General features: G+C 39.4%; 1 protein-coding gene across 6 annotated transcripts in view; it reads left to right on the forward strand.

The window, feature by feature from the left end:
• The window catches only part of gabpb2b (GA binding protein transcription factor subunit beta 2b), a 49,421-nt gene extending 24,391 nt beyond the window's left edge, over positions 1-25,030 (forward strand). For 5 of the 6 annotated variants that reach the window (XM_039750549.1, XM_039750522.1, XM_039750514.1 and 2 more), the window contains 2 exons: positions 689-804; positions 23,234-25,030. In XM_039750549.1, coding sequence (XP_039606483.1) covers positions 689-804; positions 23,234-23,560 — 443 coding nt within the window. In that variant the 3' untranslated portion in view covers positions 23,561-25,030. The remainder of the gene's footprint in view (positions 1-688; positions 805-23,233) is intronic. The other variant, XM_039750541.1, reaches the window with a different exon arrangement.
• Positions 25,031-25,710: the final 680 nt, after the last annotated feature.

Genomic DNA, 25,710 nt, shown 5'->3' on the forward strand with positions numbered 1-25,710 from the left:
ACTCTTACATTTTGGCCATTTTTTTATTCATTAAAGATTTATAAATATCAGTAATCACATAGTTTCCAAAGTTATCTAGCCATTAAACTTCGTATAAATTCATCCAGATTTTACAGACGATGTTTACTTCATAGTATTTTTTTGCAAATCAGTTGGAAACTATTATACTCTTAAGTATTTTCATTCCAGATAATGCAACACAAATTTTTCATTTTCTTTTTTCCTTCTGATTGCCTTTTATTCTTGAAACGTATGTTAAACTGATAAAATATTGCCGCTTTGTCACATTCAGTGCTCCCTCATCACTTTCCTCTTTCTACTTTTTACTGTCTTTATTTTTTTATTATAATTTTATTCTCTTTGTTTAAATTACTGAATTGTTAAACTGAATAAAACAAATACTGATTTTCATTGGTTCACTGGTCAGTGAGGTGCTATTCCCATAGCTCAATTATGTGTTACATCATCATCAAGATCTAGTTATATGCAACAATATACCGTCAAGTTTATTGGTTTTAAAATTAATCCATTAAAGGAGTGTGCTTGGAGGTTGTACTGAAGAGTAGGGCAGTATAGTAATGGAAATACTGAGTTTATAGTTTAGGAGATAAACAGAGTTCCATAAGTATTTAGAACTTGAATGGTTGTTTGTATCAGTCTTATTGTTCCTGTTTTTATTATTTTTCAGTAATAGCAGTTCCTGGAAACCAAATGGCAGAAGAAGTTTTGGAAGAGGAACAATCTCTGCCAGCAAAAAAAAGACGAGTTGAAGCTATAATCAATCATATAGACACTGGCGACAAGGTTGGTGTTACTGGGTATTGTCACATTTAAAATAGCAAGTATTAAAACTATTATTCAAAACAAAGTGATATTACATCATTGAGGCTGCTGTGATGATAATTGAAATCAGTGTTTGTAGTCCTATTTATATAACTGGTTATTTCTTGCATATTTTTATTGATCAAGTAGATGGAGAAGTTATGTTGATCAACAGGGTAGCATTCAAAAATTAAAGAATATGAATGTTATAATATTAGTCCAATAAACAGCAGACGTTTGTGTCAAGTTTTTGAAATCCATACTTCAGCTGGATCATGTTCCCCAGCAAGTCTCTACTTTGATTACAGGGCTTTACTGCATTGGCTAATGGGCTTGGAGCATAGAGAATAAGATGTTGAGTAATCACTAAGCTGTCCCAGCTAACTTCAAAAACATGCTCATGTTGTATGTATAGCATGAGAAAGGAGTTTCATTGGAGACTGAGGCATACCGATGTGGTGACATGATCCTTGCTAGTGTTCTGAGGTGTAAGAGTGAATTAGAAAATCAATTTTGCTCCTAAAAACTTTGTTTTTTGTTTGCTGCTAAGCGGTCATGCAGGAATTGGAATTTTTAAAGCATTTCTACCTCTTTAGAAGGGTTTTTTGTTTTTGTCGACACAGGAACAAAAGCAGCTAAGTGTCTTGGGGGAGCATTTAGAAAAGTTACTTGTACTTGTTCCTGTAATGTGTATTCCAACTAACGTTGATGAGGCAGGGCAGTAAAATAACTGACGTTGGAGCGCCAATTAATTTAAAGTAACAGCGATTCCTTAGGAGGATAAAAGATCAAGGCATATAACGAAGAATTGGATATAATGAACACGGCAATCAGGTGTAGAAACGGTGAACCGAATAAGGAAATAACAAGCGGCGGATATTGCGTAAGCGAGGTTTCTTAATAAGAAATGTGTAAAAGGTTTACTGGATTGAACAGTTCTTGGCAGTCAGCAAAGTAGACTAATTAGGAGGGCTGCAGCGTAAGGGTTCATTAATACTATGGAATACAAACGGTGTAAGTGGAGAGCTTTTAAGTAAGTAATAAAAGGGGCACTAAATTTTGGAAACAGACCAAGGAGTAAAATAACTGTAGCAGTTCCTTACTCTTTTTTAGCTTTAGTTTGTTAGCTTTACGAGTCATTTACGGTAAATCATTTAATTTTAATTAAAAAAAAGTTGAGCAGTTTTAATAATTCAAAGTCAAATTTTAACAATGATGCCAGTGCAGTGCCAGTCCTGTTGAATGTTGGACATTTTGGAGCATTGATTGGAGAGGCCATTCTTTCATGAATGCTACATTTGCAGAAGAGTCCAGCTTATTCAGCATCTTGAGCTCAGGATTGCTGAACTGGAGTAGGAGTTGGCTGGCCTGTGTTGTAGTAGAGAATTGGTTGACCTGGCCCGGGTGTCCTTTCGAAAGATAGTATGTACCCCTATCGTTGCTCAAGTCAAGACCGGTGGGTCATGGTTCCATGTAGCAAGGTAAAGGGTGCACAGTGTCCAGGGGCATCAACCTCAGAATTGGAAGCATCAAACTGTTTTCAGGTCCTTGCAGAGCTGGACATTGTCTCTTAAGATTCTGAGGATGAAATGCAAGCATGAGGAGCCCCAATAAGCTACCATAAAACTAGTCCCAAAAAGAGAGAGGTAGTGATAGTTGAGGACTCAGTCAGAAGGAGGATTGAAGCTCAGGTTTGCTCCAGAGATGGTCTTGCACAGTGTTTTGCCTTCTGGGTGGACAGGTGGAAGACCTCCTTGGAAGGGTTAATAGGGTCTTGGTCAGAGCTGGGGTCGATGCAGTCGTAATTGTCTGTGTTGGAATAAATGATATACGTAATTGTAGTCTTTCAGTTTTACAATCTAAATTTTAAGAGTTAGGTGCCAGACTGAGTGCAGAACTGACAAGGTAGTCTTGTTTGATGTTCTGCCTGTGGCAGTCCAGGTGATATTGAGAAGATTAGAATCTAGGGAAAGGAGGTGACAGTGCAGGGCATTGTAGGATAGGGCAGGTTTACAATTAGTGTAAAAATAAATATGCTTAGTAACAAATTCTGACCCAAAGTCTAAGTGCTGTGGCGAGATGAGTAACACTTTGAAAATGGCTAGAGGTTGGGAGCATCCGCTGATAGGGCATTGCCGCAACCACCACATGATGAACCACCTGGATTGGGACCTGAGTGCAGTCGGTGACACCTCCGCTCCACACTGGAACGGTGTGAGATTTTTTTATGGTGGCTGGAGTAGGGCTGGGCGATTTTGCCTAAAATCAAAATCTCGATTAATTAAACATTTTAACTTGATTACGATTAATGAAAGATTATTTATTTTTTTGCCCTCATAGTTCACTGACAAGTTTTGTACAGTAAATATGCTCACATATTACAAGTGAGAGATTTTTGAATGAAGGGTGCATTACTTGATTTTAAAATAATTGAAGGAAACACACTATCTACTATCTGTGATTATTTATTGAACATCAGTGTTGAACAACTGAAATTAAAGCACACATTGCCTAAAACGAACAGTCACTTTGTTCTTATAAAAAAAGTAAAAATAAATAACTTGCACTTTTGGAACCAAAATAAATTATTTTCAATGTTTTTCTTATTAAAAGTAGAAAAATAAGCAGTATCTCTTCTAAATAAAATAACTCTTATATATCCTGTAAGTAATATTTTAAACAGTGCATTTCTTGTATCTTCTGTAAATAAATATTTTAATGTGCAATGTATCAATGTAAACAACAGATTGTTGTAATGAAAATAGAACTCTCTAAACACTGTTGCATGAGGTGATCTTAGCGATCTTGTCATTTCACTATATGAACATGAATTTACTCTAAGTTCTTACTAAGAAACACAAGCATGTTAACCTTTTCAGGTTTCAGGCAGGACCTGAGGCATGTAACAGTGTTTCTGCCCGAACTGAAAACCCGCTCTGATGGGGGGCTAGTAGCTGGTATTCAGAGATACTTTTTTGCCACCTTACTTAGAGTGGGAAAGTGTACATGATGCTTCCTCCACCAGTCCAGTGGATTTACCTCACTATCCAGCATGGGGGACACCAAATAGCTGCTCATCTCTGCACCGTTGTCTGTCGTAATGGCTGAAAGTTTTTCTTCCGTGAGGTCCCATTCAGAAAGCATATCTTTCAGACCTTGCACAATCATATCTGCCGTGTGATCGGCTGAAAAATATGCCGTCTCAAGGCATCTCTGGCGCAGCTTCCAATCGTCATCAATGTAGTGCAAAGTAAGGCTCAAGAATGGGTCCATCGTGCTACTTGACCAGAGATCAGATGTGGCTGGAAAGTGTTGAACATTTTTCAGTTCAGCAGCTACATTTTTACAACATGTCTTGTACATGTCTGGCAGCGCAGTTTTAGAAAAATGTGATCGCGATGGCACAGTGTATCTTCTGTCAGAAGTTTTAACGAGGTGTTTAAACCCGCTTCGCTCCTCTATAGCCAAGGGAGTCCTATCCTTTGCGATTTAATAACAAATAGCGTCAGTTATTTCTTTCCATCTTCTTGAACTCTTCTCATACTGTGTGGCATTTGTGAACGCTTGTGTTATCGACATCTGCTTTGCGGAGGCACTTGTTGCTGGGCGCTTGTCAGTCTTTTTTTGTATTTTTTGAGCCATGCACTGTTCATATTCAGTAACGTGATTGTGCTTCAAGTGTTGAAACAAATTGGTGGTGTTACCTTTGGGCGTCAAAACTGTTTTTCTACAGTGTTTACATCTGACTTCATTTAGTTCGATGTCATCCTTACTGAAGTCAAAATGTGTCCAAATGACGGAGACTGCTTTTTTCTTTGGTACAAGCTGCTCTTGTTGCTCAGTTGTGTCAGTGTTTAAGCTCTCCATGCTCGACATGTCGGCGGAATAACGTAACGTAACGGAGCGGGGTCACGTGACTCCACACGCGGTAGTGTTTTTAAAGGGAAAGTAATCGAAATAATCGACCTGGAAAAATTTGATCGATTATAGGTTCTGAATGTCGATTTCGATTACTTTTCGATTAAACGCCCAGCCCTAGGCTGGAGTGCCAGTCCTGCCACCAACCCCCAAGTTTTCACTTTAAATTGGAGAACCTGCTTGCAGAGCTGGGTACAGGTTAACGTAATACCCAGGACAAAGCATTTGCAGGTTAAGGGCCTTGCTCAAGTGCCAAACAGAGTAGAGTCACTTCTGTCGTTTACAGGATTAATGCTATTTATCAAAAATAAAATACATCAGTTTGAGTTCTATGTACCTAAGTATACCTAAGAGCATGTACAGCACTCTATATTCAGTTGGGGCTCCTTTGGCCTGGATTACTGCAGCAATGCAGTGTGGCATGGAGTTGATCAGTCTGTGGCACTGCTCAGGTGTTATGAGAGCCCATTTTGCTCTGATAGTGGCCTTCAGCTCTTCTGAATTGTTGGATCTGGCGTATTGCATCTTCCTCTTCACAATACCCCATAGATTTTCTATGGGGTTAAGGTCAGGCGAGTTTGCTGGCCAATCAAGAACAGGGATACCATGTTCCTTAAACCAGGTACTGGTAATTTTGGCACTTTGTGCAGGTGCCAGGTCCTGTTGGAAAATGATATCAGCATGTCCATAAAGTTCGTCAGCAGCAGGAAGCATGAAGTGCTCTAAAACTTCCTGGTAGACGGCTGTGTTGATCTTGGACCTCAGAAAACACAATGGACCAACACCAGCAGATGACATGGCACCCCAAACCATCACTGACTGGAAACTTTACACTGGACCTCAAGCAATGTGGATTATGTGCCTCTCCTCTCTTCCTCGAGACTCTGGGACCTTGATTTCCAAAGGAAATGCAAAATTTACTTTCATCAGAGAACATAACTTTGGACCACTCAGCAGCAGTTTTGTCTTTAGCCTAGGCGAGACGCTTCTGACGCTGTCTCTTGTTCAAGAATGGCTTGACACAAGGAATGCGAGAGCTGAAACCCATGTCTTGCATACGTGTGTGCGTGGTGGTTCTTGAAGCAATGACTCCAGCTGCAGTCCACTCTTTGTGAATCTTCCCTACAGTTTTGAATGGGTTTTGTTTCACAATCCTCCCCAGGGTGCGGTTATCCCTATTGCTTGTACACTTTTTTCTACCACATCTTGTCCTTCCCTTCGTCTCTCTATTAATGTGCTTGGACACAGAGCTCTGTGAATAGCCAGCCTCTTTAGCAATGACCTTTTGTGTCTTGCCTTCCTTGTGCAAGGTGTCAATGCTTGTCTTTTGGACAACTGTCAAGTCAGCAGTCTTCCCCATGATTGTGTAACCTACAGAACTAGACTGAGAGACCATTTAAAGGCTTTTGCAGGCGTTTTGAGTTAATTAGCTGATTAGAGTGTGGCACCAGGTGTCTTCAATATTGAATCTTTTCACAATATTCTAATTTTCCGAGATACTGAATTTGGGACTTTCATTAGTTGTCAGTTACAATCATCAAAAATAAAAGAAACATTTGAAATACATCAGTCTGTGTGTAATGAATGAATCAAATATACAAGTTTCACTTTTTGAATGGAATTACTGAAATAAATCAGCTTTGTCATGATATTCTAATTTTATGACCGGAGCTTGTAAATGAGAGTGTAATGATGATTGAACCACTAGGGTTAAGTGACCATAATGTAATACCATTCTCAGTGTTTTGGAAAAGCAATGATGCAAAGACCAAATCTGTTAAGTTTAACTTTGGTGGTGCAGATATTGAGCAGATGTGGCAAAGTCTAAGGAGGATGGACTAGGATAAGCTTTTAAGTGTGGAGACAGTTGAAGTGCAGTGGAACAGGTTTAAATACATTTTACATATAACGCAGGACAGATACATGCTTAAATTTAGAATTGGTATGGTTAAAAAAAAAATCTCTGCAGTGGGTCAATAAAGAGTAGAAAAAAGCTGAAAGGCAGTTAGAGAAGAATATATCAGAATAGGAGAAAGACGACCCAAAGAGATTAGTTCACTATTGTAACAGTAAAATAACAATCGAGGAGGAGGTGAAGTGCATCAGGAATAGTAAAGGTGAATTAAAAATACAGATAGTGAAATAGCAAGCAAGCTTTAAACTTGCATTTTTCTGATGTCATTACATGTGAGAAGATGAATAAACTCCCAGCGTTAAAATGAACTACTAAAGAGGTACTAAGTGATTTAGAAATTGTAGCGGGAGAACTACTGCTTAGAGTAAATAGGCTGAAATCAAACAAATCACCAGGATCAGATAATATTTCTCCTCAAGTTCTTAAGGAGGTTAGTGAATACATATATAAACCCTTAATGGATTACTTAGGAAGTCATTGCACACAGGGAACATTCCAAATGACTGGAAAATAGCAAATATCTTATTACATAAAAAGGGTGATTGGGCAGATGCAAATAACTATAGGCCAGGAAGCTTAACGCGCATCAAAGCTAAATTAATGGAAGGAATTGTTAAGGAAAATATTGAGCAACACATGGCAAGTACAGGAGCTTTACTGAACAGTCGGCATGGGTTCATATAAGGGAGGTTGCATTTTACTAACATGCTGCAATTCTATGAGGAAGGAACAAAAGGATATAATTAAATTAGGGCATATATGATTTATCTTGACTTTCCGAAAGCATTTGATAAGGTGCCACATGAGAGATTGAGCATTATACTAAAATAAGTGGGAATTCAGGATGTAGTGTGTAGATGGGTGCAACATTAAGTTAGACACAGTAGGCAGAGGGTTATGGTGCAAGAAACCCTATCAGAATTTGCTGATGTTAAAAGTGATGTCCTACAAGGGTCAGTGCTAGGGCCAGTGTATTTATAGTATATGTAAATGATGTGGATAGGAATATAAATAACAAGCTGGTTACATTTGCAATTGATACCAAGCTAGGTGGATTGACATATAATCTAACATCCGTTTCATCATTACAAAGAGACTTGGGCAGCATAGGCTTGGGTAGATTTGTGGCAGATGGAATTTAATGTAAGTAAATGTAAAGTATTTGATAGATACGCGGATAGATATAACACATAGGAAGTAAAGTGTTAGGTTTGAATACATGATGGGAGGTCTGAAAATCACCTTATGAGAAGGATTTAAGAGTCATAGTAGACTCCTCACTATCAACTGCTAGTGTTCAGAACCCATTAAGAAGGCTAACTGAATGTTAGGTTGTATAGCACAATGTGAACAGTACAAATCCAAGGAAGTTATACTTAAGCTTTATAACGCACTGGTTAGACCTCATCTGGAATATTGTCTTTGTCCTCAGGCTACAAAGAAAAAAATTCAGAGAAGAGTGACTAGACTGATTACAGGACTGCAAAGGATATGAAGTTATGAAGAAAGATTATAAGCGCTGAACCTTTTGAGTTTAAGCAAAGGGAGATATGATTGAATAGTTTAAAATTATGAAGGGAATTAGTACAGTGGGTCGAGACTGTTACTTTAAAATGAGTTAATTTAAAATTAGTGAATCAAGAACACTGGGACACAGTTGAAAGCTTGTTAAGGGTAAATTTCACAAAAATATTAGAAAGTTCTTCTTTACACAGAGAACCATAGGCACATGGAATAAGTTCCCAATTAGTTTGGTAGACAGTAGGGCGTTAGGGACTTTCAAAACTGTACTTGATGATATTTTGAAAGAATTAGATGGATAGGACTAGTGAGCTTTATTGGGCTGAATGGCCTTTTCTCATCTTGACTGTTCTAATGAAGGAAAACTCGAAAGAGTAATCCCGTTCATGCACATCTCACTCATTTGGTCTGGGGAATGCTGTAGACTATACTTCAACCTAAAATTTTGACCCTGTGGATACCTTTGGGCTGTTTTTTTTTTATTGAAATGTGAATGACAAGTGCCACCTGCCCACTCAGAGCAAGTGAAACACAAGAACAGAATGAAGCCAGACTAGCAGACAGATGGACAAAAGCTTAAAATTACTTGCCTGTGTAATGCCGGCTGCTGCTTATAGTATTAATTAAAATGACTATGGTCTGAGGACAGATTCCTGAAGGACTCCATTGATGTCCTCCTTGCATGTGGGGCGTTATTGTCTTACATTTATTCTTCTACTCTAGTTATCTGTTCCAAAAAGTTTGTTAGATTGGTTTGACATTGTTTTTTCATGAACATACACTGGCTGCATTTAGTAGACTGTTTTCATACAAATAAAATAGCATGTTCTCACCCTAATTAAATTAGGTGAACTTTATTAATCCCAAAGGGAAATTCATATGCATACATAATAGGAAACATAAAAAACAAAGATACAGACTCAGATAACACATAATACAGCCAATGACTCAATAAATAATTAATAAACTTATAGTGTGTTTGTAGAAAACATTGAATTGCCTGATTGCAGTGGGCAGAAAAGATCTCCAGAGGCATTTCTTAGCACACCATGATGAAATGAGCCTGTGGCTAAAAGTACTCCTAAGAGAGCACCTCCTGGAGGGGATTCTTTATGAAGGCATCTAATTTTGCCATCATCCTCTTTTCCATAACAGATTCCAGTATGTCCAGGGTTCGCCCTGTGATGGAACAGGCTTTCCTGATAAGTTTGTTCAGTTTGTTATTAATGCAGCCTATAATGTAGAGCTGGATGGTATGACCAAAATTCTATATAATGGTATTTTTCTAAATTGTCCTGGTTTCACGGTATTCAACGGTATTTTTTTCCCATGCGTGAGTGGATGTTAACCACATTTTCCACTGCAGTTACTGCAGTAGACTGGCTAAGAATAACCTGTTCCACTGTCATGAGCATTGTACATTGTACAAAAAAAAACATTTTAATGTGTACACAAGTATTAATACAGGTTTGCATGGCCCCATAAAGTGATAGTTTCAAGGGTGTGGCACTAATGAAGAGAAGGAATCACACTGCATGACAGATGCAGTCAAAATATAGAACCTTTTTATTGAACAGATTTTGCAAACAACTGAAACTATAATTTTGACAATATATTTTAAACCATCCAAAGAGGCATTTACACTTAGTAAAATATCCAGAGGTGCTTTTCAAAAGTTGTATTGCACTGAACATGTCTTAGAAAAGGAATAAATAGTAAATATTTGTGTAAACCAACTACACTTTCTTTTAATGTTAATCTTTGTCCATTGACACGTTAAAGTGACTTTTTAAGCAATCTTTACCGTCATTAAACTGCATAATATTTAAACTAATAAATAATAAAGATAAAATAAATAATAGTGCAACTTCCTGTAATAATACTATTACTTCAAGATTTCAAGCCCAGGTGCATTACACAGTATTCACCAAATAAAAATAAAATAAAACGAGTGCAACTTGGTGATGACATCTTTACCAAATGAACCACCATTTAGGCAAATTGCATTAATATGAACCTTGCTTCAAGCTAAGCTATACAGTATACATAAATAATAAAACTGCAACTTGCATTTATAGTTCTATTTGTGGTATAGCCCTACGGAATTGTATTAGGGAAACGGTGAAGGAAAAAAAATACAGACACAGGGAAGAAAAAAACTATACATCGAGAACAAAGTCGACATGTTTACTTTATTCTTGACATTTCCACTTTAATTTTGATGCTTATGTCGAGATTAAAGTCGACATTTCCACTTTATTCTCATAGTTCTTTTATAATTAAAGTAAAATGGCGTAAACTAAACTTCATCTTAAAATCAATGTTTAATTTGCTAGATTTTCTGAAACCCCGTCATAAGTTAATGTAGCACATTAAATGTTTTGTGTTAAGTGTTCCCTGACCCAGTTGTTAATCACTACACTTCTTAAACTGACTTCCTCCGCACTAAGAGGAGGCGCCGGCAGCGATCACCGCACAGAATCCATTCACGTCATGTTATTCCTGCTCTCTGAAAATTTAGAATTATATATATAAGATATATACTTGGTATCATTTTCATGATGAAATGCATTAAAGCATGTATTAAACATGCACAGTAGTGTGGCGGTAGTGCTGCTCCCTCACAGTAAGTGGTCGCCAGGTGTATGTTCAGTGTAGAGAACTTTATGACAAGCGTGATGAGGCTCTAAAAAACTGGATATATGAATGTAAAGGTTGGGTTTGTGATCAGGTGGTTGGAGACACAAACACAGAATTCAATGGATGTTGTTCTGAGCGGGCTTTCTTTATTGCTTGTGTGCTGTCTATCTGACGTACCAAACCCTCAGCTCCTATCCTTCCTTTTTTTTTCTCCATCTAACCAATCACCGCACGATGAACATCTTTGTGAAATTAAAACTAGTTAAAAACTTAGCCCACGGAGTATTCAGAACTTTAAAAAAAATCTTCGTTATACATGTTTAATTATGCCATCCATTCAGGGTTGCTCCCATCCCAGCAAGCATCATGTGCGAGGCAGAAACAAATCCTGAACGGGGTGCCAGTTCATCGCAGGGCAAATACGAGCAAAACATACACTAGCCACGTCAATATAGCATAACAAAACCCCACATCCTACATGACTTTGAAAAGAAACTGAAGCATGCCGAGTAAACCCACCAGAAAAACATGCAAATTCAAGGCAGGGTACACCCGGGACCCCTTGCTGCGTGGCAGCAGTGCAACCTCTACGCCACCGTGCCTCCACATGATTAATACATGCTTTAATGCATTTCATCATAAAAATTATATGAAGTATTTATCTTAGCATTCTAAATTTTCAGAGAACAGGAATATCATGAAGTGAATGTATTCTGTGCGACAATCGCTGCCGGCGCCTTCTCAGTACAAGAGAAAGTCAGTTTAAGAAGCACATACCAATTAGAAGAAGCAAATACCAACATCTTGTCTTGCAGTATTATCCAGTAGTACAGAAACAGTATTCACACATTTGAACATAATGGTCCACGTCCAACCTTTTAAAACCAAAGTATCTCCAGGCAACGAATGTGACTCCTTTTTTTTGGCAAAAGTTCTTCTGTGTCATCATGTTCAACTTTATTATCAGCTTCAGTTTCGGAAAGTTCTCTGTCCATTTTCATCCCGCAATACATATACTACCGCATGTACTCCGTTGCATGCCTATTTAGCGGTGTAGAGTGAAAAAGAGCCCCCACGCAACACCTCCACTAAAGCATGTACTTCGTTGTATGTGATTAGCGGTGTAGCAGTGAAAAATGCCCCCCCTTGAACAGTTTCCCACTGTGCCACATTCCGAACATCATTTAAGCAATTTAAACTGGTGTTGCGGTATAAGAAAAATCCATATCATAACAAAAAGAAAAAAACGGTTTTCGATATGAACCGGTATACCGCCCAGCAGTACTGTGATGGAGGAGTCATCTGAAATTTTCTGTAGGTGGCAAGCACTTGTATTGTAATGGAAGTCTGTTGTGTAAAGTGTAAACAGGATGGGAGACAGGACAGTTCCCTGATGTTTTACACATCACCAGCTCTGACACATAGTCACTTAACAAACTGCTGTCTATTGGTTAATTAATCCATGATCCAGGAGATTGTGGGGGCATCAAGATAAAATGCCTTGAGCTTTTCCACCAGTCAGTAAGGCAGAATGGTGTTAAAGGCAGTGCTGTGAGGAGCCCAAGTCTATTCCAGTAGCATTCGAAATAAGCAACTAATGCTTTGCCAGTCCATCACAATGTTTAGGATGTGAGAGAAAAATTGGAGAAAAAGTCACAGACACATGGAGAGAATGTGCAAATTGTACACAACAACAGAAGTTGAACCCAGGATGCTGGACTTAAGCAGCAGTGCTAGCCATGGTCCTACCCTACCGACCTTTATATAGTCTTTCAATTTATTTCTGATAATGCAGTACTTTCATTTTGTTACACAGGACAGAAATGACAGCATGAAGGATTCTTTGCCTATAATTCTTGGGGTCTGTATTGTTGCCCTCCTTATTGAATGGAGTCGCACTGACAAGAGTTACCACTTACTTCTCTAGTTTTAAGTGATAATCACACTATGATTAGTAAAGAGCTATCAATAATATATATTCTTTACAGTACCACTGCTAAACTCCCAACAGACCCATTAGTTTTGTTAGTCCTCAGTGCTTATGTGCCTAAAGAACATCAAATTCTAGTTTTCACTACTCCGTGATGATATACAGTGGAACCTCTGGTCACAACCATAATTCGTTCCAAAACTCTGGTTACAACCCGATTTGGTCATGACCCGAAGTAATTTCCCCCATAGGATTGTATGTAAATACAATGAATCCTTTCCGGACCGAACGAGCTGTATGCAAATATATTTTGTTAAAGATTTTTAAGCTTAAAAATAGTTCATTATACCATAGAATACACAGTGTAATAGTAAACTAAATGTAAAAACATTGAATAACACTGAGAAAACCTTGGAAAAGAGAGTGCTCGAATCAGTCTCTTTAAAAACAAGCCTGGTGCATTCATTAACTGCCTTCTCTGCCTTACGCGGCCAGCCCCACCTCTCTCTCTCTCTCTCTCTCTGCACAGGGAGAGACTGAACACGTGCGTTAATAATCGGCGCATACAAACCGGAAGGGAAACTGGCTTGTTTGTCACCTGACTGTGTGGTCGTGAACAAAAGCAAAAGTTTCGCAAACTTTTTGGTCGTAACCCGATTTGTTCGTGTTCAGAGACATTCGTGAACTGAGGTTCCAGGGTACATTAATTTATTTTTTTTTTATTAAAAAAAAAAAAAACTAAAACTTTTGGTTACCAAAAAGCCACCTTTTCGACTAATTTTTTCCATGTGTTTTCCAGATGATCGCAATCTGACCTTCCTCTCACTTAACTTTTCTTTCTAAAGTTCGTGAGCATGTTATGAGCTGTTAACTCCCTGTTTACATAGAGTTGAATGCTTTTGACTTTGCTTTAACATTTGCTTTGCTTTCATTTAATGACAAGATGACCAATGCCAGTTCTTAAGACTGTTACTTTCAAACATAATGTACATGTTAACATGACATGGGGCAATTCGCTCCTTAAAAAATTTCTTCTTCTATGCTGTGAAAGCTGAAAGTTTTTTGAAAGCATATAAAGCACACGAGAATCAGATTTTTATCAGGACTCTGAATTTGTCATTACACAGCCCCTTGAAGGAGTTTGTTGCCGATGCATACACGCCTACAAAGGTGACCATCTTATGTGTTTTCTGGCGCTTCAGTATAGATAGGGGTTCCTTTTTAAATGATGCAAAAGCACCAGTGTGGATGGAGATTGTTTTCATTGAACAGCTTTATTTTTCAATTAAATTGTGGTAGAGTGGACATAGCCTCAAAGAAATCAACTGACAGAGATGGTTGCAAGATTCACAAGAATCCAGGAGAAACTGTGCATTACTTAAAAGCTGCCTGCTAGAGGTAGAGAAATGGAGGCAAGCAGTAGATGTTCAGAGCTGCTGTAGCAACTGTCTGCAACAAGAAGGCTGGCAGCAACGACTAATGAATGCTGAGATATTTTTTTTACTGGTTGTAGCCAGATATCTCCACTAATGCCGGAGCATTCTGTTGTACACAAAAAGCCTTTCATTTGGCAATGTTCAGGGTCAGGCTGAGAGAGGAAGCACCTCATGGCACACAATGGCAAATTTTGTGAGAAGTGTGTAACATAAATTCCATGATTTGATTTTTGTTGAAATGGTCTTGTCTTGTAAAAGCTGCTTTGTGAATGATGAGGAAAATAGAAGAAATCAAAAAGTTGAATGCAGTGTCTACATGAAATCAAATGACATTTGAAAGCAACTTGCCAATATGTGTTTTCTTCATTCTTGGCTGGCTAAACCCTTTACAACAGAAGAGAAGTTTGTTTTTTTGAATATTGTATTTATGTGCAGTTTTGCTTCGTGTCAAATTCTGATATGTTAACAGTGATGCCAGATTCGAAGAAAGGCTTATTGATGGAGAGGCACTCTCACTTGGGTAGGTCACTGGAAGTACTTCTAGAGTTTTCCATGGATGCACCTTGTACAATTAAAAAAACATTGCAGTGGTTAGATTTTGAAACAGAAACAGGCAGAAAGTAACAGGAAATGTTTTGTTGTGTGTTTTGGGAGGTGAGAAAAGGGTGCGTGTCACTTTAAATTTAGGAAAATTGTGTTTTTTAACAGTTTACTTTCTACTGAAAATAATGAATTTCGGTGGAATATGTGGAAGAGAGAAAGTGGAAACCTCTCTTCTCTGATCTAATTTATCCAAAATGAAGAAGTCATAGGGGAAGAGGATCATATACAAGTCTATAAATATTTAGACAGAGACAACTTTTTTCTAATTTTGGTTCTGTACATTACCACAATGAATTTTAAATTAAACAACTCAGATTCAGTTGAAGTGCAGACTTTCAGCTTTAATTCAGTGGGTTGAACAAAAAGATTGCATAAAAATGTGAGGGAACTAAAACATTTTTTTAACACAATTCCTTTATTTCAGGGGCTCAAAAGTAATTGGACAAATTAAATAACTGACAGTCTGAAGTCTTGAACTCCTGGACATCACCAGATGCTGGGTTTCCTCCTTTTTAATGCTCTGCCAGGCCTTTACTGCAGCGGCTTTCAGTTGCTGTTTGTTTGTGGGCCTTTCTGTCTGAAGTTTAGTCTTCAACAAGTGAAATGCATGCTCAATTGGGTTAAGATCAGGTGACTGACTTGGCCATTGAAGAATTTTCCACTTCTTTGCTTTAATAAACTCCTGGGTTGCTTTGGCTGTATGTTTTTGGTCATTGTCCATCTGTATCATGAAATGCCGCCCAATCAATTTGACTGCATTTAGCTGGATTTGAGCAGACAGTATGTCTCTGAACACCTCAGAATTCATTCGGCTGCTTCTGTCCTGTGTCACTTCTATACTAATAAAAGGCAAAGCCCTCACTGACCGACTCACTCACTCACTCATCACTAATTCTCCAACTTCCAGTGTAGGTAGAAGGCGGAAATTTGGCAGGCTTATTCCTTACAGCTTACTTACAAAGTTAAGCAGGTTTCGTTTCGAAATTCTACACGTAACGGTCATAAACGGTTGACAACGTCCGCCATGTTGAACTTTCTTATTTATGGCCCCATCTTCACGAAATTTGGTAGGCGGCTTCCCTGCGCTAACTGAAACCGATGTACGTACTTATTTCAATGGTATGACACCACTGTTGGCCGCCATATTGAACTTTCCAACGTCACTAATTTTCCAACTTCCCGTGTAGGTAGAAGGCTGACCCCATCTTCATGAAATTTGGTAGGTGGCTTCCCTGCGCTAACCGAAACCAATGTAATGCGTACTTATTTGGTGGTATGATGCCACTGTCAGCCGCCATATTGAACTTTCCAACGTGACTAATTCTCCAACTTCCCGTGTAGGTAGAAGGCTGAAATTTGGTACTTATTTCGGTGGTATGATGCTACTGTCGGTCGCCATATTGAACTTTTCAACGGTCTTTGTTACTTATGGGCCCATCTTCAAGAAATTTGGTACGCGGGTTCCCAACGCTAACTGAATCCTACTTACGTACATATATATTGTCACGCTTGGGTCACAGATTTGCACAGAGACACAGAAGGTCGTAGAAAAAAAGAAGGATTTTTATTCAGACACCGCAAACACATGAGCTTAAACGTGCTCCATGACAAGTCAGATATAACAGTTCCGCTAGAAGCAGAGAGAGATAAAAGCAAACAATCAATTCCCAAACTGACAGGCGCCGCGCAAGGCTTATAAGTCGGCGGAGTACCTCGCGAGGCTTGTATTACGCGTTATAGTGCAAGGATAAGGAGCAATGTGTAGTCAGTGTTTCAGGGTTTGTGGTTTTCCCAGGGGCGTCTGTCTCTATTTGGGGTGCGATCAGCCCTCCAGCTCACACCCTCCCCCTCAGCTTTATTCACATTCCTGTGAATCAAGCGACTCTCTGTACTAGCTTCATTTAGTCGTGATAACACGTCTGCGTTGGCGTGTTCAGAACCTGGTCGGTGCTTTACTGTGAAACTGTAAGGTTGTAAACCCAGAAACCATCTCATTAGACGAGTTTGTATCTTTCTGTCGGTACAACCACTGGAGTGGAGCATGATCAGTTACCAAAGTGAAGTTTCGTCCCCACAAGTAATAGCGAAGCGCTTCCACAGCCCACTTAATTGCCAAGCATTCTTTCTCAATTGTAGAATAATTGCGTTCCCTAGGAAGTAATTTCCTACTCAAATATGTGATTGGATGTTCTTCTCCATCAAAAATTTGTGACAGGACTGCCCACACCAAATGCACTTGCGTCTGTTTGCAAGATAAAATCTTTTGTGAAATCCGGGTTCCTTAGAACCGGGTAAGAAGACAATGCTTTTTTAAATCGTTGAAAGAACGTTAGCAATTTTCTGTCCACATGACAGGTCGGTTTTTACTGCCTCTAGTAAGTTCTGTAAGAGGAGCAGCTCTATGTGCAAAATTTGGAATGAATTTTCTGTAGTAACCAGCGAGTCCCAGAAAGGCGCGTACTTGTTTCTGTGTCTCAGGTCTCGGGTAAACAAGCATTTCTTCTATTTTCCTTAATTGTGGCCTAAGTAAACCCTTGCCCATAGAATAGCCTAAGTAATGAGTCTCGGACATGCCTAGTTTACATTTCTTAGGGTTAGCAGTAAGGCCAGCCTGTCTCAAGCTTTCAAGAACGGCTTGAAGCCGCTCTAAGTGTGTTTTCCAATCATTGCTAAAAATCACGACATCGTCAAGGTATGCCCCAGCATATTCAGAGTGAGGACGTAGGATCTGATCCATCATACGCTGAAAAGTTAGAGGTGCCCGTGAAGACCAAACGGAGTCTTGTAAATTCATAGAGTCCGTCAGGAGTCGCAAATGCCGTTTTCTCACAACTGCTAGCCTCTAAAGGCACCTGCCAATAGCCTTTCGTGAGATCTAGCGTGGAGATATAGCTCGCCTGACCCAGTTTTTCCAACAGTTCATCGACACGGGGCATGGGATAAGCATCAATTTAGAGACCTTATTCAAGCGTCTGAAATCGATACAGAACCGAACCGAACCGTCTTGCTTTGGGACTAATACGACTGGGCTGCACCAGTCACTTTTACTTTCACGAATTACACCCAGTGTCAGCATCTTTTTTACCTCTTCAAGACAATATTTCGCGCTTCGGTATCCGGAACGGCCGCATCTGTACGCGAACATCAGGTGCAGTGGTAATTTTATGTTTTGTAATGTTAGTCTTGCCTGGTAAATCTGAAAAGACATCAGTGTTCCGTTCTATCAAAGATAACAGTTCTGTCTTTTGCGTGTCAGTAAGATCGTTACCAATGGTAACATCGGACTGAGAAACAGCAGCCAAGGAAGTGTTAACCTCTTGTCGGTCGTGCCATTCCTTCAAGAGGTTAATGTGTAAAATCTGGAATGGTTTGCGCCGCCGGTATTCTAACCTTGTAATTTACGGACTCATACGCTCCTCAATAATGGCGGGCCCTGCCATTTAGCTAAGAATTTGTGTGGATCCGAGGGAACCAGTACCAAAACACGATCGCCAGGTTTGAACTCACGGAGCTTGCTGCCTATCGTAAAGACGCTTCTGAGTTTCCTGTTCTCGTTGTTGGTGTTCCACAGCAATAGAGGAAAGCATAGAAATTCTGTCTTGCAACGAAATTAGTCGATCTGCAAAGCTTGGACCCTTAGCTGCTCTCTCGTTTCCTATCCATTCCTCACGCATACCACATCCAGGATGCCTCGCGGCCGCCTGCCGAATAACAACTCGAAGGGACTCAAGCCAGTGGACGCCTGTGGTGATTCTCGCACCGCATACAAAACAAACGGTAGGACAGTGTTCCATGTTGTGGGATCATTATGAGCAACTCGCCTGATCATCTGTTTCAATGTTTTGTTAAATCGCCGGTTAAACCATTCGTTTGAGGATGGTAAACAGTAGTACTCAATTTCTTAATAGCAAAGCTGTCACACAATTGTTTCATCACGCGAGAAGTGAAAGGTGTGCCCTGATCAGTTAAGATTTCTCTAGGGATACCAATACGAGTAAAAGTTTCACATAGTGCTTTGGCTACAGCCGAAGAGTTGGCCTTTTCAGCGATCATTTCTGGTTATCGTGTCGCATAATCAACCAACACCAGCAAATATTGGTACCCATCCTTAGTCTTAGGTAATGGTCCCACAATATCTAATCCCACACGCTGAAGGAACTTCCAATATGGGCATAGGACAAAGGGGAGCCGAGGAGGCTTATAAGCAGAGACGATCTGGCAGTCTGGACATGAAGTACAAAATCGTTCAACATCTTTTCCCATATTAAGCCAATAAAATCGTTTTGATAACCGGTCTCTAGTTTTGTCGGCACCGAGGTGCCCCCCCAAGATGTGTGAATGTGCCAGATGCAAAACAGTTTCCCTATGTGCTTCAGGTACCACCAGTTGTTCAATAAATTCCCCCTCCAAATGATCTGAGATCACTCTGAAAAGGCAACCGTCCTTTTCTATAAAGTGTGGGGTTTTCACACCCCCGGAATTACGCTCTTGGTAATAAGAGTCATTAGCAGGGCGAGCCTGTTTAAATGCATATTCTAATGAGCTATCAGTATGCTGCAAACGCACAAAATCTGATTGTTCGTTAACACTCGGTTTGTGTTCGGGGCGTTTGCAATCTGGGAAGATGTAGAAGGAGCAGCCCATTCTGGAAGATTGTCGGGGGTGACCTCCTCCGTCTCGCTGGAGAGATCGGGTTCAATATCTAAGTTGGGCTCTAGATTTTCCCGCCGCTACCAGTTCTTCGTCTTGGATTTCTTCTTCTTCTCCCCCCCCACCAAGTTCATTAGTGGACTGGACTACTGGTCCCTTACATTTATTAATCAGTTTCGAAAAAGGGCATTTCTCCGTCCTATGAGTAATGGCCAAGGGCACGAGTCGAAACGGCAGACCAAACCTTAAAGTGGCCCCTATAAGTTAAAGGAAGAAGTAAAGTCTGATAATCTTTAACATCACCATGTACACAGCGTATTTTTACAGTCTCACAGTCTCTAAGGCATTGTTCATTAAGACAGTCTCGTCTCACAATACAAAGGTCACTTCCGAATCTAACAATGCTGAGATTTCTCTGTCCCCCAATTTCACCGGGATCAACAAGCCATCTTTTCCATCCGGATATGTAATAGTTGAGCAACAAATCTCGGCCAGTCCAATCTCCATTGAATGAGCTGGAGACAAGCGACAATCTCTTGCCAAATGGCCGAGCTGATCACATCGGAAACATCTATGGTCGGCTCCTTTTTCCGAAATATCCTCTGCGACGTCCACGTCGGCGTGCTCTGTAGCCTCCACGGTCTGTCGACCGCTGTTGCCGCTGTCTCCCCAGAAACAGGCGTCCCATCTACGACTGGATTTCCGGGTCCTACCTGACCCCATTAGATTTTCAGGTCCTGCAGCTTGTCGATCGAGCGGCGAGAATGTCCTGGACGTTCGTTCACAGGTTGCGAAGCAGCACGAAATCCACCGCTCTTTCTCCAAGTGGACTGTGAACCCTCTAATCGTCTGGACATAATCGTTAATGATTTAATATCATGGCGTAGAAATTCATCTCGAAGAACTTCAGGTATGCCGCCAGTAATATATTCACGACAACTGTTTCCATCACGTCTCCTTCAAACCAACAGTGCACTTTATGTATCAAATCTTGAATTTGCGCACGGATTGGGTCATCCATGTTTAGTTTCCAGTCTTTAAGTGCAAATGTTTTAGACTTCTGAAATAAGTCTTCGACGGCATCCATCTGTGCAACCACTCCTGGTACCACTTGTCACGCTTGGGTCACAGATTTGCACAGAGACACAGAAGGTCGTAGAAAAAAAGAAGGATTTTTATTCAGACACCGCAAACACATGAGCTTAAACGTGCTCCATGACAAGTCAGATATAACAGTTCCGCTAGGAGCAGAGAGAGATAAAAGCAAACAATCGATTCCCAAACTGACAGGCGCGCAAGGCTTATAAGTCGGCGGAGTACCGCGCGAGGCTTGTATTACACGTTATAGTGCAAGGATAAGGAGCAATGTGTAGTCAGTGTTTCAGGGTTTGTGGTTTTCCCGGGGGCGTCTGTCTCTATTTGGGGTGCGATCAGCCCTCCAGCTCACAATACGTCCATAGCTTGCAGCTCGGTCACCGTGTGAGGTGGCGTTGGGTCCCCCATCCCAACGCCTCCCCGTTGTTGGCTGCCTGCCTATATAAGGCCGTCCGTCGCTCCAGTCTCTACATTCCCTTCCTTGCTTCGCCACGGGATTCACGTCTCCCTGCTGATAACTACAGCCTTTTTATTTAATCCACGGCTTCTCCGCTGTTTTATTGTTCATTTATTACGATTATAGTTATTGTTTAGGTATTTTAGACTTACTTTACATTGTTCAGGTACCCATTTCCTTTATCATTCCAACCGTACCCCCATTAACATGTCTATCGAGGTGATCACCATCGATCAAAGAACTGTCACTTACCGAGTGGTTTCCATGCCCAAAGATGGCACCTGCCTTTTCCATTCTCTTTGTTACATATTGCACGGCCATATCAGGCTCACTCTTGATATCCGGAGGAACATCGTGTCTTGTGTATTGAATGACTGGGACAGGTTCAAGGTGTAGACTGATTACGGTACAGGACATAATTATACTACATAGGAGCACTAGAAGAGTGAAATGCTTAAGCCCTTTACCTATTCATCTGCATGTGAGTTGATGGCTGCCGCTGAATTGTTCGGTTGTCGCTTTCAAGTGTACCGAAATGGCCAAATATTTTACACCTTTCAACAACCGCTAATGCCTCTTCAACATCTTAGATTGACAGGTGACGATTTCAGTAGTGGACACTTTGATGTTTATGAATGTTTAAACTCTCAAAAGCTGGATGTGAAGTTATCGATGAAACCGGTTGTATACTTACAACGCTTGACAGATGCCGAATGTCTCTTCAACACAAGTTCTACAAATAGTGTCGTAATTGAAACAGACCATGAAATTCAAACCGATTATGACAGCAGTAATCCAAGCTGTGAGATTTGAAACAAGATTACTGTTCACATGGCCAACTGTACGTTGCATGCTCAAGAGTAAGCTCAGCACACAGCTTGGTCATATTACAACCGGAGGGCCGAACTCACAATGTGGTATACAAAGAGATCCTTAACAAATAATTATTAGTATATTTTCCCTAAGTTTAAAAAGGTTTAATTTTCTTAATAAAAATTTTAAGGCAGTACTTCACTGCTGTGAAGCGCGGGTATTTTACTAGTCATCAATAAACACTAGTGTCCCAGTGCCACTGGCAGCCATGCACGCCCAAGCCATCACACTGCCTCCACCGTGTTTTACAGATGATGTGGTATGCTTTGGATAATGAGATGTTACAAATCTTCTCCTTACTTTTTTCTTGCCATCATTCTGGTAGAGGTTGATCTTGGTTTCATCAGTCCAAAGAATGTTTTTCCAGAACTGTGCTGGGTTTTTTAGATGTTCTTTAGCAAAGTCCAGTCTAGCCTTTCTATTCTTGAGGCTTATGAGTGGCTTGCACCTTGCAAGTATTTACTTTCATGCAAGTCTTCTCTTTATGGTAGACTTGGATATCAATACGCCTACCTCCTGGAGAGTGTTGTTCATTTGGTTGGCTATTGTGAAGGGGTTTCTCTTCACCATGGAAATAATTCTGCGATCATCCAGCACTGTTGTCTTCTGTGGACTTCCAGGTCTTTTTGCATTGCTGAGTTCACCAGTGCTTGCTTTCTTTCTCAGGATATACCAAACTGTAGATTTTGCCACTTATAATATTGTAGTAATTTCTCAGATGGGTTTTTTCTGTTTTCGCAGCTTAAGGATGGCTTTTTTCACCTGCATGGAGAGCTCCTTTGATTACATGTTGTCTGTTCACAGCAAAATCTTCCACATGCAAACACCACACCTCAAATCAACTGCAGGCCTTTTATCTGCTTAATTGATAATGACATAACGACGGACTTGCCCACACCTGCCCATGAGATAGCCTTTGAGTCAATTGTCCAGTTACTCTTCAGCCCCTGAAATGAAGGCATTGTATTAAAAAAATGCTTTAGTTGCCTCACATTTTTATGCAATCTTTTTGTTCAACCCACTGAATTAAAGCTGAAAGTCTGCACTTAAACTGCATCTGAGTTGTTTCATTCAAAATCCATTGTGGTAATGTACAGAACCAAAATTAGAAAAAAGTTGTCTCTGTCCAAATATTTATGGACCTAACTGTATAAACAGTTTAAGAAGGCATCTAGAATAATGCTTCCATCAGCATTGATACTCTTCATTTCATAATATGCCTCTTGCTGTTTTGTGGCCAATCTTGAATAACTGTGTTCTCCACATAAATGAATAGAAAAACATTGTATAACTACTATGAAAAATAACACAATAAAAATTAGGATTGAAATAATAGTGTTGCCTTTAATGTGACTTCTTTATTCCTTTTTTAGGAGAAAGAGAGTTTGGAAAGAGAAATGCTTCAAAAACAACTGATGGAAGCAAACCGCAAAGCTCAAGAGTTTCGGCAACAACTGCTTAAGAAGGAACAGGAGGCAGAACAGTGTCGGCTAAAGCTAGCAGCCATGGCACATATACATGCCAATGGGAATATTCAAGAAGTAGACCTTTCAGTTGAAGAGGAAGGAGAAGAAGTTGTCACTGAACTTCCTGAAGGAGCGATCATCATCAAGGCTGAAGATCTGGACCAAACAGAAGAAGAAGTAACGTTGGTGGAAACAACGCAGATTCATGCAGACCTTAAGGCAGCTACATCATAATGATTTGTTCCTTGCTTTTTTATATCTTCTGGAAGCCATGGGGCAGTTATCAGTAAGTGCCCAAACTAAACATTCATGGTTCATTGGAAGTATTACAGAAATGTGGATTACAATGTTGTTCTGTGCCCCACGCCCCTAAAGCTGCACTGTACATTTGACTGCTATGCAGCCATCATTTTTCAAAGCCTCTAGATGCCTTCAAGACAACAGAAAAGAATAAAGTTTTGAAAAGTGTTTGGCTTCCAGTCTTTTATAGACTCTCATTAAGACATTGCTCTAAGAGTTGCTGTTCCTCAAGAATTTTTTTTTTCATCAGGGAGTTTCTATTTAGTAATGTATTTTCCTGGAAGCATCAGACACTTCACACATAAATACACCTTGAATTGATTGTAAACAGTGTCACTAGCAAGTTTAGATGCACCCCATGCATTTTAAATGCAGAAATGTAACATCCATTGGGATAATCTTCTACTCCTAATACCTCATCGGTGTATATCCCTGGTTTAGATCTGAAAAGTCTTTAAATAATTACACTACAAATATCTTTTGCATACAGTAAAAATAATTAAATACCAATATTTGGATTTGATGACACCTTTTTTTTGGAGATTCACTCTACCTACTTTCCACACAGATATTTCTTAAAACTAAGGGCTAAATGCACAAAGCATGTTGTAGTGACCAGTATTTTTTTTTTTTAGCCCTGTGAGGCTAAACAGAGACTTTATGCTAGCACTAATAGTGCTGAATTGTGTAATAAGTGACATATTTTCCTTTCACTGTTAACTTCCATGGGCCATTTCAGTTTTAATTTTTATTTTAATTAGTAACACAAAAGTTAAGAGTAAAGTGAAGAGAATACTTGTTTTGTTATCATATATGTAATTTAAATATATTTGAAGCATTTGGAAATTAGCCTTAATATGAAAATTTAAAGAACCGGTCAGAAGCCCAGCACAGCATGTTTTCATGGTAAATCAACATATTTAACACTGTATTGCCATCAGCGAATATTTGTGTTGTTGATTTTTAGGTTCTCTGGTTGGGATTTCCCATTGGAGATCTGGTACACACTATACTGGTATTTAATTGAAAATTAAAATAGCTTGACATGTGGGGTTTTGGTGCAGTATCTTTAAGTGAGCAGCAGGTGGCATTATACATTCAACTATATTCCTCAGGCAGTGTGTATGTAAAAAGCATATGCAAGAGTCCGGACCACTTCTTTCCCCAATAAAAAGGAGGTGGAAGAAGAAAAAGGGTATTTGCCATAGTTTTAATACCAAGGACTTTTTCTAATTTACATACAGGAATTTAAACATTTTTGAAGGTGATCAAACACTATCAGGTATTGTCTTGTAGGCATTTTGAAAAGAAAAAAAAATGAAACGTGTAAAATAGCAGTTTTGTAAGAAATATGTATCTTTTTTTATATTTTTAGAGTTCAATAAATGTTCATATACTTGTGTAGGTTTTTTCTTTAATTTTATGTTAGCATTCATATTGTTCTTGTTTTTTTCCCTTTTTGTAAATGTATCTTTTATTCTAACCTGCTTTAGATCTCAAACACAGCAAATTATAATGTGATCTGAGATGTCATGCATTGTATGTACATATTAGTATTCATGCAAGGATTATGAATCTTTTGTTCTCTGCTTTTTAGTTGTAATTGTTGTTAGCCCACTTAGAGAAGTTTTTTTTTCATTAGCTTGTCTGGTTACTTTAGTATTTTGCATAAACAGTGAGTAAGAAATTCCACTAGTCCATAGATCTTTTATGGAAGGTAAATGTCTATGCAGAAGGCAGAATTGCTTCTGTTGAACAAGCAAGTACTTAATTTATGTTTATGTTTAATGTGTATCGATTGAGGAAATCAACCAAACTTTTTGAATTAAGAATCTGCAGAACATGGAGTTTCATAGGTATGAGAGATTTTTTTAAGCATTGAAGATGAACTGGTAACAGTTCAGCAATGGGATTTTAATCTTCGTCATGATATTCAAAGCTAAATGCTTTTGAACTGACATGATTTTAGTTGAGACTAAGCAAGACATCGCAAGTCAACTAACACTTAAATAGTGTTTTTAAAAGAGCGGATTATGTCAAGTAACATAAGGTAAGTAATATTTAGGGTATTACTTAGAGACAGA

The sequence above is a fragment of the Polypterus senegalus genome, chromosome 1, assembly GCF_016835505.1.
Source record: "Polypterus senegalus isolate Bchr_013 chromosome 1, ASM1683550v1, whole genome shotgun sequence".
Classification (NCBI taxonomy): Eukaryota; Metazoa; Chordata; class Cladistia; order Polypteriformes; family Polypteridae; genus Polypterus; species Polypterus senegalus.